This window comes from Triturus cristatus, chromosome 9, assembly GCF_964204655.1.
Source record: "Triturus cristatus chromosome 9, aTriCri1.1, whole genome shotgun sequence".
Taxonomy (NCBI): Eukaryota; Metazoa; Chordata; class Amphibia; order Caudata; family Salamandridae; genus Triturus; species Triturus cristatus.
In genome coordinates this window covers 714,754,028-714,770,086 of record NC_140592.1, presented here as the reverse complement: position 1 = coordinate 714,770,086, position 16,059 = coordinate 714,754,028, and the positions used below count along the sequence as shown (strand labels likewise).

Below are 16,059 nucleotides of genomic sequence, written 5' to 3'. Positions count from 1 at the left end.
AAGACACTAATATAACTGTGTAAACTGGGACAAGTAGAACCCTTTCAGCATTTGACTCCTAGTGGTAGCGATGGTGAGCAGTCATAGGCTTCTTAAGGAGGTAGCTTGTGGGGTACTCAAGTGCAACACTCTACAGTCACCCAGCAGGGTATTAACTGATGGTCCAAAAGAACATTTAGTTAATAATGTACACAATTTAAAATATTAGTTCAAAGCAATGAAAAACACGTACAATTTTTGTCTAGGTGCTAAGGCTACTGCACCTTGTAATGTGCTCCACCTCACTGCTCTCTCTTGGGTTCCTCCCCCTTCACATGAATCTAAGCAGTCCTCCTCACCCCCGTGTTAAGTGTATATCTTGCAAGTCCCTGATACAGATTGCACTGACGTTCAGACTCGGTTATCAGTGCCTCAAGCCAATCTTAGATTTACAGTCTCTCCCAGTTAGGCCTCAACGAGTTTGGCGGCAGTTGCGGGGTCCTGTAGAGTGAGATACGCCAGGTGAAGACTTGATCCATGGTCCAGGAACAACTACAGCAGAACGCCAGTGGAAGCCGGCTTCTTTCATCCTCTGATGCAGCTGTCTGTCTAGCGCACAGAGGGTTCTCTTCTGGGTCACTTGTGAGTTGTACTCAGCAGGCCGCCAAGACCCGAGGTCACCGCACCTTGGAGCAGCCACAGTGGGGATCACAGGTGCAGTGGCACATCACCGTGTGTGCAGTTGTTTGAAATGGCGGGAACACGGTCTACTTGGGTCTAGTCTTTGGAACAGTGACAGGCTCTGCTGTGAGCACAATGGCTTCTTGACAACGGAATACTTAGCCTTGCCACATCTTTGTGACGGTGATGAACTCCACCTCGACATGAGCTTCTGGCCTACATCATGTTCTTCTTGGGGACAGTGGTGACTGCCACTGTCTGTGATTCCTCCAGGAATTGTGCTCATGGAGAGTCTTTAGTACACATGCCTTAGGGTACGCAGATTGCTTTTCTTAGTCTTCTTTTGGCCGGCAGGCCCACATACATCTGTGGGTCAAACTACTCAGGTGCTTTGTCAACTCTGCCTCTGAAGTTGAGATTGACCCAGTCTTCTTCTCTCGGCAGCAGGTTGGCTTCAGGGTGCTTCAGGTCAGTGATTCCGCTTCTTCCAGCAAGGACAGATCCCTGATGATGTCCCCTCAACTCTGGGAAGCTGGCTGTCTGGCAGATGCCAGTTCTGGTTACACACCAGTCTCCTGAGTACTCTGCAGAGCCCCCCCGGGACTGGAATTGCAAGGTGGTCAGTGGCACCCGCTTTTATACAGTCAAAGCAAACCGGAGGCGTAGATTCTCTGAGCTTTCAGTATCAGTTTGGGGTGGTTTTACTTGTCATGTTCTTCCAGGCTGGACTCCAGACACCGTCTGTGTGTAAAGTAATGCTCCTCACAGCAGGCTGGTGTCCAGCACAAACCGGCAAGGGGCTTTCAAATGGAATCTGTAGTCCTCCATTACTCTGGTTATCTCAGACACACAATGCTTGTACTACAAAGGCCACACATGCATGCATAACATGCACAGGGGGTGTTTTCACTAGGCTATGAGTTAGCTTACAGAAGCAGAATTTTATATGAGCGAGCCAGTGGGTCTAAACGCACATACAGTACTTTGCTCTGTAACTCTACTTCACTTCAGGTCTGTTCTACCTGCCTTCTTCTCCAGATGTGCTTCTTTTGTCTCTTCACTTTCACAGCCAATTCACAGCCCAGCAGTTTGCTTTCCATCATCTACAACCGGGACTCCACAGTGTCTGAATATTTTGCCACTTTGTCTAATTTCGTAATGAGTGCCTCAAATGATGCCTACATTCATATCCCTATGATCCCTTACCATGTTACTAACCGTCAGGTTTTCTTCTCTTTTGTTCTTAGTGGTCTCCTTTCTGTGAGTATTCGGCAAAAGGTTTCTTATTTGTCATTTTTTGCTACCTGGGTGCCATTTCTCACTTGTTGCAGAACAGCAAAATGCTGCTCCTCCTACACCTCGTCTCTGACTCTACCACCTTTTCCTTGCTTGCAGCGCAGAAGCTTCTCCTGCTCCAGAATTGCCATAGACCCAATAAAACAGATGCCTCATCACTGAATGCCTGCTGCGCTCCAAAGAAGTGCTCAGGGTGGTTCACTTCCAAAGAGCAGGCAGCATTACACTCTCTACCTGTGCCACTGCTTCGGGTCCATCCTCTGCCCTAATCTGCCATCTTGTTTAAGTCCCAGCACCTGTTGGACTGTTCCTACCGAACAGTCTACTGTCAGTTGTGCTTCTGCTAGGAACCAAACCTGTGACCCATAGTGTTCAGGAGCAGCACCCTAGGTGTCAAAATGTAAGGGTGACTCTACAGGCACTGCCAAGAGCCAGCAATAATGCAACTATGCCAAAATGATTTTGTTAACAGAAGGATGTACTTCGAAAACACACAGAGAAAATGCTGTTACTACAAGCACACGTCTTCTACTTGATCTCCTCTTTCCTTTAAACTCACTTACAGGTTGCAGTGATTAAAAATAGATGTAAACCAAGTATGGTATGTTATAACAAAATATTTCCCCCGATTTTTGAAAAGATAATCCGCCTCAAAGTGTGTGTAACTGCGGTGGTTGGAAAAAGGAAAGTTTGGCTCTCCCCCAGGTTTTGGTAGGAGTGAGTGTTGCACACCCCGGTGGACCCAGCAGTGGTTTTGGATTGTAACTTTTATTGGTTGTCTGAACTCTTCAGCATAGATGTCTGTGCCATGCATCTCTATTGTGTCTGTATAGTGCCCTAGGTTATCTTAGCAAGCTTAGTGAGCCACTGATTGGCGTTTGTGATTTTTTTTTTTTTATAGTAATTTGTCACTGTGGTAAATAACCACTTCAGTGTGCAGTCTTCCACATTTGCTGCTCCCACTCACCACCTGTGATTCTGACTAAGAGCTTTTTCCACTCTCTCATGTTACTGTAGTGTCTGCCAGGCTGCATGCTTCTTCTCGCCCTCTGTACCCATATGACATCTTACTGTGTGCTCTGTACAATAAGGTGTACTCAATGTCTCAGATTGACCTGTACTACTTGTCGCTATTAGCTCTGCATGGTAGATGTCTCCTTTTCTCCTCTCTTTGCCAGTATGATCTGTCCAGGTGTTGGGAGCTCTTTTCAGCCATTGATCCTATACGACTGTAAGTTTGACAAGATAGGAAGCTTCCTGTTTGCTGCTGATGTCCTTGAGGCCTGCTTGCTTCTCACATTTTCTTTTCACAGTCCTATTGTCTACAGCAACTGCTTACCGCAGCCTAATTTAAAAGGCGTTTACTGGCAGTTCTCCCTTCACTGGAAAAGGTTTGGTTCATTAAAGGCACGCCTATAAAGCCCCAAGTGTGTACTGCTGTATACCAGAGTGAACACTCCTTTCATTGACGCCGAAGCCCTACCTCTTATCCAAGTGATGCCTCTGACATTCTCGGTTACCACACCTCTTTTATGTAACATGTTCAGCTATGCTCCACACTGCTAAGCAATAGGAACAGCATGCCTCCTTGCATAAGCTGAGTTCAGTAATAATCCTTTTCTGCAGCTCGAAGTCTAACCGCAGAGTTCTGAACTCTGGCAGACGGCAACATTTGTAGGAGAAAGTATTGCCTGTGCATGCTACTGCTGTCAGTTGACTTGACGGTCGGCCTCCGACACATTAAGCCAGAGGTGACCTCAAAAATGGACAGTGAGCCAGAGGTGGCCTTCAGATCTGATGTAATGAACCATGGGTGACCTCCAGAACTGTACACAAGGAGACAGTGATTGCTTTCTGAATTAGACGTAATGAGCCATAGCGGGAGCTTCTTGGCTGGATACACTGCTGCAGATGTAGCTAGTCCTAACTGACACATTGTGTCTGTTATGGACACCATGCTTCTGAATTGGACACCAGAATTGGGCACAGTACTCCATGGTGCCAGGCCCCAGAACCGATATTCCACCCATTCACCTTAGAATTGGACATAATGTGCCATGGGTGACCCACAAAAGCAGATACAACGTGCAGATGCATCCTTCCAAAATTGAGCACAAATTGTCTTGGAAGACATTTAAAACTGGGAAGAATACCTCTGAAGTTAACAGAACACAATACCCCAATGGGGTACTTACTCCTGAACTGTATAGAACCCCAAGAAGAGCTTCCAGAACTGGACAGCATACATAAGAGGTGTTAACCCTGAACTGGTCAAAACCCACTAGTGTGCCCTCTAGCAGATTCTTTAGTAATCTAGCTGAGGCCTCGATAACTTCACTGAATATTCTAAATGAAGCCTCCAGAACTAGAAATGCTAAACCACAGATGCCTCCTGAACTGCAAATTTTTTTTCTCCAAAAAGGTCTTACTGATGTGTTGCATTGTATAGCAGCATTTACATACCGCTTACTACACCTATGTGGGGCGTTGTAGCGATTGCCTACATGAGTAGCATGCTACACTGTGTAAGAATGTAGTTAGAAGGATTCTCTGTTTTGATCTTGAATGGGAAGTGTTTCCACGTCGTGCATGGTGACCACCTGCGAGTAGCAGTGTGTTGGATGATCAAGCGTAAGTTGTAATATAGCCTTTTCTCCTCACTTATTCTTTGAACCAACATTTTCCTTCCTTTCCCTGACTTTTCATATTGTTATCTCTGAAGTCATCCAAAATGAGAACTATAGGATGCTAAAGGCATTATTGCACCCCTGTGACTGTCCTGTGTGTGTGAACCTAGATACAACTGATACTGTCTGTACTCAGTCCGTTTTTGTGTATGAGGGAAATCTATAAGTATTGCCTGTTTTGTCAATCTGTGTTTTAATGAAGCTCATAAAGACTCATCACTTGACGAAAGCTGAAACTATTGACATTCATTGCTTATTTCCAGCATTCAGGATTTGTTTTCAATGTTAGTGTTGGAGGTGGTTAGCACTCCATATGCTGTTAGTCCTAAGTAAATAAAGGCCAGTTCCCCTTTCTCACAACTTGCCTCCTGCGTTTTAAACTCCCCCAGTTAAAAGATCTAATGTATATTACTGATTTTTCTTCAGGCTAGAATCAAGAAGATTATGCAGACTGATGAAGAGATCGGAAAGGTGGCGGCAGCAGTTCCTGTCATAATCTGTATCCTTAAGCATTTCAGAACATACAGTATGCTAGTTCACGGACCACCTAAAAATCTCTGATAAATGAGGGTAGTCTACTGAGTTCCAGTTTTTGTGCAATATGATGTAGCAACCTTTTGTGAGTTGTTTGTCTGTGAAAAGCAAGAGAGAAAGCTAGTTGCCTTTGTTTGGGTATAGGAAAGTCCCAACAGTTTTGGCTCACTGCAAAGAACTCTTTCCCTTCAGAGGAAAGCCATGCATGTCTCGGATGATATGTGCTGGAGTGGGAAGTTGGTCTTTAATTTTAAGTATGTCACTATTACGACGACACAACTTAAGTTTTCACTGTGACATTGAAAAAGATACACTACAGACCACAGGAGTGAATCATGCGAAATAACATTACTGAAAGCAGATACAGTACAGTCTACTGTTAAATCAATGCAAGCTTTCATTTCACAAAAAAATGTGTGCCCTGGGAAATAGTACTGCACGTTTCAGTCTATTAGAACCGGTACAGCATACTGAGCAGTAGTGTATGTTTCCCCACACACAACAGGAACAGAACAGGTTGCATTGGAGAGGGCTTCACTTGCAGAATAGCTGCAGTAGTTCCTCTTCAGGAGTGAAATCAGATATTGACGGATGGCTCTGCTGGCAATATGAAGTAGTGCTGCATCGCAGATTTGCTGTGCAGTTCAGGATTCAATAAGGCAATGTAAGTGTCAAATATTCTATTGAGTCGCTAACAATAAATTTGTGGGTAATTGTTGAAGTTTTAATCTAACTTTAGGAGCCAGTGTTATCTTCTAAGAATGTACTTGCCACTAAAGTTGCAGCTCTAGACCATGTGTAACATTTTTTTAGGTCTTGCCTAAGCAGCGCTTGCGCAGTCTCTTCGAGACCATGTGTGTTTATGATAAGTGCATTAAGCTCCTCCCACTTCCTGCCCATCTTTTAAATTGGCTCCTGTTACTGTGCTTTGTAATGGTGGCTTTTCATTGGTCAGTAGACTTGGTAGTCCCTCCTTGGTACCTCCTTTTCTCCTGTTGTAAACTCCCATAAGGACTGCCCCTGTTGCGTGTGTTGTTACTCAGTATGTTTTATGTACAGTTGGTGAGCACCATTTTCTTAGTAACCTTTTCCTAGCTGCTGTTGCAGGCACAACAGCCTCTCCCGCAAAGCAGTGTGCATGTATTTTCCTGGCTTAGTGAGGCATCTGATCATTATCTTTTAAACACGCTCCGCCCCACTACACAGCTGTGTACATGGTATCTCTGTATGATTTTTTTTTTTTTAAGCAGCGGGGTGTGCTGCACAATTTTTCTTGTTTTTAAATGGCGCGCATGTGCGAAACTTTTAGTGAGGGCTCAAAAAATGCTATCATGGCCAGCCTAGAGCTACAGTGCATGTGCGCGGGCGCGCGCTTAGGAGCAGAGGCACCATATGGCAAACCTCATCATGCTCATTAAGCGCCCGCGATCACTTTCACTTTTGCCCGCGATCCTTTTCGCGGCGCCCCTTGGATGTTCTCGTGCTAAGAACATCAAACCTCAAAGAACATGTTGTGTTAATGCTTTGCTGTGCCCGTTTGACTTACAATGTGCTTTCTCTTTCCACAAACTTGATGTTTGTGTTCCTTTATTTTGATATGCTTTTAGTATTAGTCACACGCACAACCACACACACCACCCACTCGCTCGCACACCACCCACTCGCTCGCACACCACTGCACCCGCACACCCATAACCACCCGCACACCCATAACCACCCGCACACCCATAACCACCCGCACACCCATAACCACCCGCACACCCATAACCACCCGCACACCCATAACCACCCCAAGCATTGATATAGTCAATAGGTCTCACCTTTGGGACCTTATAAGTGTTTAGCCACCCAACAGTTGATGTGGTTGCACCAAGGATATTGTGCTGCATAACTAAATACTTAGAATGTCCCACAAGCGAGACCTATTGGCTATGCCAATGCTTGTTTTTCTTCTGTGTGGCTGCCCAACTAGTTTTTTTTATTTTTCAATATTAAATGCTTTTTTAAGCCGCACTGCGTGCCGCATGTTCGACAATGCCAGCCGCACGCCTTTGTTTACTTTTGCGTTGCTCGCCCAACTCCTTTCTTTTTTTTTTTTTTTTTGTATTCTGTTTTTTTTTTTAGGCAGTGCGGATCTTCAACAATGACGGAACCCAAACCGGGAGAGTTGGGGCTGTGGGGCCTCCAGGAAAAGGAGCGGAAGGCACCCCTTGGAAAGGTGGCTGAGTTCCGGGACTGGCGGACTCGGGCTCCCCCCACCCTCCATGATTAACGCCTCACTTGGTCCTAATACGGAGATGTGCCTTCTTACTACTCCGTTCCTTGCTGCATTCAGTGCCGTGCCTTTCTCACTCTTGCTTCCATTCTAGGCAGGGCGTCAATCTCTGTGGAGCTTTTCTGCTCGATTCTCATTTGTCTCAGCGACCATGCTCGGCTGAAGAAGCCATGGTTTCGCCAAAAGCATGGTGGTTGGGGCAGTTTTTTCCCCTTACATGCAGAAGAAAATGGAAGCATTTTTCTTTTTTGTTTGGCAGTTCAGACAGCCTGCATTTTTGTTTTAGGAGGACACATAATTCCTTAACTTCCTTACATACTTATTGCTGCATTTGTACAAGAATCGGGGAGGAGGGGTGACATACGTTTAATTCCTGGTTCTAAGTTAAGGCATTTCCATACGTTATATTTAAGGATTAATGTTTTTACTTATGGTGAGTGAAAGAATGATGTTTGGAAATCGTTTTATTTCCTGACCTTTTCTTGCATGCCCTTCTCGTTTGTGTTCATCAGGCAGTAAATCAAAAATTCCTTCGGCCTGCCATTTTGGATTAAGTGAGACGCTCTCACGTTTGGTTTCTCCTGTTTTAAAAACGTAGTGGTTGGGGGCCGTTTTTTTCCTTACATGCAGAACATGAAAGCATTTTTCTTTCGCGTTTGGCAGTTCAGACGACCTGCTGTTCTGTTTTTTGGAGGACACATAACTAACTCTACTTACAGCCTGATTTATTGCTGCATTGGTACAAGAATCGGGGGAGGTGAGGTGACCTGCGTTTAATTCCTGGTTCTAGGTTAAGGCATTTTCATACATTATATTTAAGGATTAATATTTTTACTTACTGCTTCTAATGCTGCTGTCAGGAGTTTCAGTAGCAAACTAGTTTTCTGGTCCTACTTTTCTCTTTTTAAGACAACTCAATAGGGCATGTGAAATGCTGCTGCCTTACTATCACTCTATTATCACCCTATAGGGACTCATCTGAAATGTTACCATAGTCAGTTAAGGCTTCAAGATTAAATGGTCTTGCTTTGGTTTTTGATTTCATATTAGGAGTCAGTAATACTGTACAAGAACATTTATGTGTTCCACTTTTTTGCATTTCCATGTATTTGTGTTTCCCCCTTTGGTTTCAAATGTATTTTGTTAGTAAGATTACTTCCTGGAAAAATTTAGCAACGATCTTGGCTATTTGGAGATGTTATGTGTTAATTTAAAGGTGCTTAAGATGGAGAAGTAAGATTAGTAGCCTTTCTGTCTTCTGCACTGACCTACACCATAACATAGCCTCTGTTTTTATTATATGCAAATAAACTGTTGAAAGAAGTTTCTTAATGATTAATGCGACTGTTACTACTTGTTTTGATCTTGGTTGATTCATGGCTTAGTCTGGAATGTGGTTGTTGTGTACGCTTGGCTTGCCACCTCTCTCCACTTGCCTCTTGGAGCAGATTTTGTCAGCATTTTGTAGTTTCAGAAGGACTCTGATTCTTATGCAAAGGAAGACTAACCCCTTTGCAGGAGAGTAGTACAAAGATTTCCTGCGGCGTTCTGCATACATAATCAATTAGTAGTATTAATTACCTTTCCTCCACCTGTGCGTTCTACATCATTGCTAATCCTGCCATCTTTTTGAACTTCATTAAGCATGTGGGTCAAAAAACCATTAAGCTCTCTTAAGGACCTTAAACTGAGCGTTGAGAACCCTGAATTAAATCAGACATCACAATAATTCTTCTTGCCTTCTGCGCACCGAAATAAAAATAGCAGCAATTCAAATCAGTTAACCAAGTGGGAAGGCCAGATTTAAAATCTTGTTCTGCAACAATAAAACATTGTCAGAGTTTCTTACCTTTTCTTCTTCGATATGAGGCAATTTAATCCCCCTCACGTATTCGTCATTAAGCCTCCATGTATATTTTTTATGCCCCCGTTTTTGAAACCCTAGCTTGTTTGTTCCTGGTTGTTTCAACTAAGTCTCTGATGGACAGGTGATGTTCCTCAAGATTGGGCATTGCGTGCACTGTTTGCTACAGAGGCTTAGTGTCAGAGATATTGGGGTACATTTTTTCTTTTTCTCCTTTTTTGCCTGTTGTTTAATGACTTACTGTGTACAATACCAATTTATGATGGCACTTTTGACCATATTGTTGTGCTGTACAGTGCAAAAAAAGTGAATCATCAAGTTAAGCCAGTCAACCTACATCCAGGACAGCCATAAGAGATCTGGATCAGGTGCACAACACACGTTCTTTTAGCATGGCTAGAAGTGGATCTGTCATGGAGCCGATTCAGTGACAAAGTAATTCAACAACTCAGTAATTCAAAAGAGCAAAACACTAATGGTCACATGGAGATTGTGGTGAAGAGCAGGTAGGCTGGGGTGCAATACATGGGCTGGTTGGGATTGGAAGTATAGATCTGCAAGATAATACAAATGAGCACCAGAGTAGTACGGTGAAGGAAAATGAAACCTGAGTAATTGATAAAAACAATAGGGACAGCTAAATAGGTGAAAGAAGGGAATACAAACATTCTTAATGGGCCACGTGGGAGAAATGAGCTATTTAGGCAGTGCCACATACAAAGAGGAGCAGTAGTTCTAGATAAATGGTTAAAGCAAAAAAGAACAAGCGTAAAAAGTAGAAGATTCAGTGAGGAAAAAGAATTAAGGGTTTGATTTAACGGATATTTAACAGCAGCAATCTGAGAAGCAGAATTGAAAATGTAACCAAGATTAGGTGCTGAGGAAGAAAACTAAGGGGGAAAAGAAAACTGTAATGATACTGTAGTGGATGAAAGTTATACAGGAAAAAGTAGAATCTGAGTCTTACTGGGTTTGAGTTTAGAAAATGAGGGTCTGTCTGGTCTTTTATGGCAGAGTAAAGGATAAGTTCTTGAAGTGAGACAGAAAAAGACGAGAACAGAAAGTTGTCTTGTTGAAATGCATCTCCAGACCATGAGCCAATGTACTAATAAATAAATTAAGAAATGGTGCAGAGAGAAGAGTAGAATAGAACTCTGCAGTACCTAATAGTTAGGGTCACTAATTATACAATTGTGTGGCTGCAGCAAGTTTTGCATAGCTGCAGATTTTCCCCCGTAAATCATCATCTGCGGCATAATCTGCAGATTTTCAAAAAATACAATTGTTTCTAGCTCAAGCAGTTCAAAAGTGACAAAAAATGAAACGACACATGTTGCTTTGCAGTGGAAGACCTTTTGCAAAGCTGGACTAATCACCTTTCTGATGCGTATTTCTGTATTTAGGTATTAAACTGGTACTGATGAGCTGCAGCAAATACCCAGACAGGGTTACCGAGTTTAACAAGCATTGGCATAACCAAAAGGTCTCACCATTGGGACCTAATTATATGTGTTTAGCCATACAGCATATTACCTTGGGTGCTGTGCCATCATGGATTGAAGAGCTATACAATTACTACACATTGGTTCATGCAGTCTAATTCAGGATTGCATGCTTGCTTCAGGAAACAGAGTTATATTTTGGTTGGTGCAGTGGAGAATAGTGACATGTATTTTAGTGCTACAAAATCAGAGCCCGTGTTAATATGTAACAAGACAACTCACACTTGTAAAGTTACAAGTCCATCCCTACTGCCTTACAACATAAGGCCTATACAATTAAGCTTGTTCAGAGTAATGGTGACCCATTAAACCAACAAAGCTGAGAAACCGCGCTAAATGTTGCCTTTAAATGGAAACCGTTACGAAGAACACTTCTAATTTGTTTTTTAAACTGCTGCATTAAGTGCAAGCATTGTGGTTCATCCTGAATTTGGCTTGGGGGTAGTTACTGCAAGTGAGCATCTCCGTGCAGTGTGCACTAGTAAATGAGATGATGAAAGTGCTATGTGGAGATTCTCATGCTCCCCATGACTGGCAGTTTTGTTAACTGCTAAGCAGCATTAACTCAAACATTGAACTACACTGATGATCTATACATTTCATCAAATTGGAGAAATGCATTTATAGGGCAGCAGATCTCAAACCTAAGGGGTACAAACTAATTAACAACCCAATGTTGATCAATTTAAATACGAGCAATTTTACATTAAACTTCTCTTGAAGAGGTTTCCTACTTTCCTTGCCTGGCATAAACTTTTCATACGAGTTAAGAGGAGACAATCCCTAAATCGCTCAGGAAAATGTGATTGCCCAGAAAACCAGGTGCACTTTACTTCGCTCATGTCATGTGATCTGCAGGTGTTCAAGCTGCATTGCCAAAGCACTGCTCCGTATGATAGCCGTGAGCTAGAATATGTTTTTAACACTACTAATTTTGACATCAAGTACACCAACGCTTTTTCTAGCTCGGTTTAACTGCGACAAACATTCCATCTGGCAAGACTATGGTGGACCTTGGAACTCAAGACATTCAGGGACCTCTAGAATATGCAGAGCTTGCCGTGAGATGTACAAAAAGTTTTATTAAAGAATTTACAGAATTAAAAATGGTCTGTGCTCGAGCAGAGTTTAAGTAGGGACCATGCGTCCATGCATCCCCTTATAGGTAAGTTAATACTCTGTGCAATAGTGATTTAAACGTGGTTGGAGAGACACCGCTGTGTCCCAATTATTTATACCTTTTGTAAATGAAAAGGTGGCCACGTGCGTAGAGTGTGCAATGTTACTTATTACAACTATACTTAGTATCATATGCATTGTAGAGACGACAGATTGTGACCACTCAAAGGACTAGGATGGTCTATCTCCCTGGACTGGCCAACCAGCAACCATGTAATAATGACCGAATGTGGGCACTTCGTCTGTATCTGTCATAGTTCAAAAAAGCCACTAGTTACTCGTCTGTAGACTATTGGACGGCTTGGTGTCTGAACATTGTGTTGTATAAAAATAAAGCAAGCAGTTCCTGTTGAGAGGATGCACAAGATGCGCAGGCACCATAGAGATTGAGAAGGCCATACGGAAAAATAACTAAAAGCGCGATTAACAAAGGGCCAGCTGCTTGGCTGAGGCTGCGCCCGCTGGGACATAGAAGGCAGGAGTACGTATTTCGGCGCAGGATAGGACTTTAAGGAAACAATTTTACTAAAGAAAAACTAGATAAATCGAAATGGATTGAAAAAGCGGTCAGTGAAAGTGGGTATAGCTGTGGCAGTGGTCTAAACTTTAAATCATTCCAGCAAACCAAGGGCTAATTAATTAACAAATACCAGTTTGGGCACCCTAGTAAAGCCATGGGCTGGTCGAGGCACAGTATACACTTAACACATTGAGGTACAAAGATGAAGGCAAATAGAACCCTGTCATGCAAGGTTATAATGGCTAGGGTGATAAGTGGTGGTGACAACTTACACCGAAAGTCGAGCATTAAATGATAGGCTGTACTTTCATAGGAGGAAAGTAATGAAAGCCAGGTCGGATCAAAAACTTTCCTCATGTGCGCTGTGCATGGACGCCGTGCAAATTTCTCAGGGAGCCAATGCAATCTGGTTCAGGGAAAACAAATGTTTTGCATTTGATTAGGAGGGGATAGAAAAGGCAACCGTAGAAACACCAAGTGTAAAAGAACGCCTCACATAGGTTTTACTGTGCAGCTAAAAGTCAGTTAACTCGAGGCTGGGCAAGTCGGCAAGAAACAGAATACATTCCACAGGAAAATGGAAGAGTGGCAAGGGTCCAGCTTAAATAGAGGGGGCGTGCCTACCATGTCAGATGGTATCGGAAGAAACTTTGTCTGCCATATTGTAAAAGCGCAGAAAGTCAAGTAGCTGTTTAATTAAACAGTGTGTGTTTATAATATCAGTAATTGATTAGACCGGCTGTGAGTGCCGGGAAAACAGGTACTTATTATTAATCGTGCTTTTGAAGTATGGCATCAGTTACGCTTATTACAAACAAGCTCGGGACACAGTACATTTTTGGGGTATAAATTTCCCATACATAGCGCTGTATCATGCACCTAGAACACCGGGATAGGAACAACAGATATACAGTTGGCCAACCGAATGGTTCTGATTCCTAATCCCGCTGGTTCCAACGCTTCCATCATCAACTACCCACCCAACCTATCAAAAAATGCGGCCAAGAAATATAAGCATCACTTTCTCAGGACCTGGCCCGAAACCTTCATCTCTGATGTCTATTTTTCCACTATCAACGGTACCAGAATTAATGACCTTATTTTCTACACCAGGAAAAGAGCTTGCTGGCAAAAAGTCTTCTACTCTATGCTCCGAATAACAAGCTCTAGGAAAATACCTCATGGTATCAAGCTCACTACAGCTCCTTCGTCCTCACTTAACGCTAATACCACCATCACCCTCTATAACAATGGTATCATCCTAATCCAAGCGTCTAATGTCAATCTATTTAAGATAACCAACATCTTCCCGTTACTCAAAAACGCGGCTTCCTCGAAACCCAATGCCACCCAGACTCACCCTCACACCTCTCAGGACCCATCGAGTCCACTCCCCGCTGCGTTAGGAAACCCATTTCCCCATCTCCTTCTAAATCACGCCTCACCTCCTGTTCACCACAGAGGGGTCCCATCCCAGGTTGCTGCGCCCCAACTATCTAGTCCCGACGCACATCTAGCCAGTCCGAGCCTATCTGTTACCCGACTAGAGAGTACCCATGATACCCGCCATGCCTCCAATGATTGAGTCATCTTCCCCCAGCCCTCACCCGGTGTCTCATAAGAGGCTGGAATCCAAGCAAATGCCCACCACCGATCATGATCGGTCAACGTCAATCAATCTGATGAGTCCTGGTCCTAACCCTCAGCCTAACGATCACTCACCCCTCACTAAGACACCTACCTCACTTTCAAAAGCACCTGGATCTCAGCTAGACTCAAATGACCATCTTCCTCCACAGGATCTCCCGCTCCCCACCTTGGTCCTTGTAGGTAGACACCGAGACCTCCCCTTACTGATAGATTCCCTTTCACACCCTCCTCCTCTCGCTCAACACCCAGACTTAGCTGCGCGCCTAGATGAGATTTCTCTTCAGTTGCACCTTCTAACGTCGGAGCTACATGGCTTGAAAGCCCTCTCAATTGACCTTTTACCCATGCTAAGATCTTTCCTCACCGCTGCAAACCTGTCTAATGCTCCATCTTGCGATAGATATTCAATGGTCAAGCCTCTACCTTCCTCCATCGTGAAATCCATTCCCCTACCTAATGACACCTCCCGCCCTAGAAGATATGAGACCTACCTTGCGTCCTCAGATCTACAGGACCTGCTCAACTCTTACCCTAATTGGTCCAACCCCAACATGAGCCCGCCGAGACAAATACAATCCATCCTTTCTAACCCAAATAGAGGACCGCCTATCAATCCCAGAGGCAGCAATAAGATCAACCTCACTCACGTGAATATCACCCAGACTCCTCTCACCACAAAGACACTACGAATTAAATGTGTACTTCTAAATTGCAGATCAGCCAGTAAACACGCCACTGATATCTTCGATCTCATACAACACATGGACTTAGACAATATCATCGTCACTGAAACTTGGTTAAATCCCGCTTCCACTCCGATTCTAGACCTCCTTGTACCTCCCACTCATGATATAATTAGGTTAGAAAGAGCTGGGAAACTGGGCGGGGGCCTAGCCTGTATTCATAGAAACACACTTTCGATCTCTCCCGTTGAGTCCTCTGCGCCCTCCTCCTGTGAGTATCTCTGTCTCAACATCTCAAGTAAGAACCTACCGGTGTAAACTTCACACCTTCTACCACCCCCCAGGAGACAATCTCCCCTTCATTGAGCAATTATTTGAAATCATTTCTAGCAATATTGATAAACTTTGTCCCAAAGCTTGCTTGGTGACTTTAATGTGCACTGGGATAACTCCTATGACCCTACAGTTTCAAGCCTTAAAGCCTTTCTAAATGATCAGGATCTGACCCAGCACTGTGACCAACCCATAATAAAGGAAAAATTCTAGACCTCATTATTTCGAAAGGGCAGACCGTTTCCTTGGATTCTATTACCCCATGTGACTGGTCAGACCACCACTGCATCCTTTTTTATATCAACAAGGAGGTACAGTTGTGGAAGGCCCAACCCATGAAGTCAAAGATATGGAAAAGGGACCTCAGTCTAATAAACCCTGTTGAGCTAGCTGCCCACTGTACATCTGCCCTCTCCTCTCAAGCGGACCTACCTCCTACAATGTGACCATCTCCAACATCATGAATGACATTGCTCCACTCAAACATAAAAATGCCCCAACAAAAATATCCAAACCGTGGTATAATGTTAACCTAAACACAGAACGTCGCAACCTTAGGGCAGTTGAATGCTCCTGGAGATCAAATCCCTCCTCGTACCAACTTAAACTGCTAAGAGACGCTAGGAGCCTCTACTACAAACAAATCGGGAACGCCAAGTCTAACTATTTCAGACACCAATTAGATCAATCGGGTAACCGTCCCAAGAAACTTTTCGAATTGGTCAAACAGCAATCAATTGTAGGTCCAAACCTATCGGAACCTGGAAGCAGTCTACCCTCTTGTGACGATCTTGCTTCTTTCTTCATTGAGAAATCGAAACTCGTATCCTCTGACCTCGCTGCTAAGAAGGCTGTACTCCTCTCCTCCAGGGCAGT

The 16,059-nt window shown here is 43.7% G+C and overlaps 1 protein-coding gene across 3 annotated transcripts in view; it reads left to right on the top strand.

The window, feature by feature from the left end:
• Positions 1 to 16,059, top strand: part of DRAP1 (DR1 associated protein 1) — a 463,081-nt gene that overhangs the window by 248,715 nt on the left and 198,307 nt on the right. For all 3 annotated transcript variants that reach the window (XM_085625886.1, XM_085625884.1, XM_085625885.1), the window contains one exon: positions 5,070 to 5,142. In XM_085625886.1, coding sequence (XP_085482012.1) covers positions 5,070 to 5,142 — 73 coding nt within the window. The remainder of the gene's footprint in view (positions 1 to 5,069; positions 5,143 to 16,059) is intronic.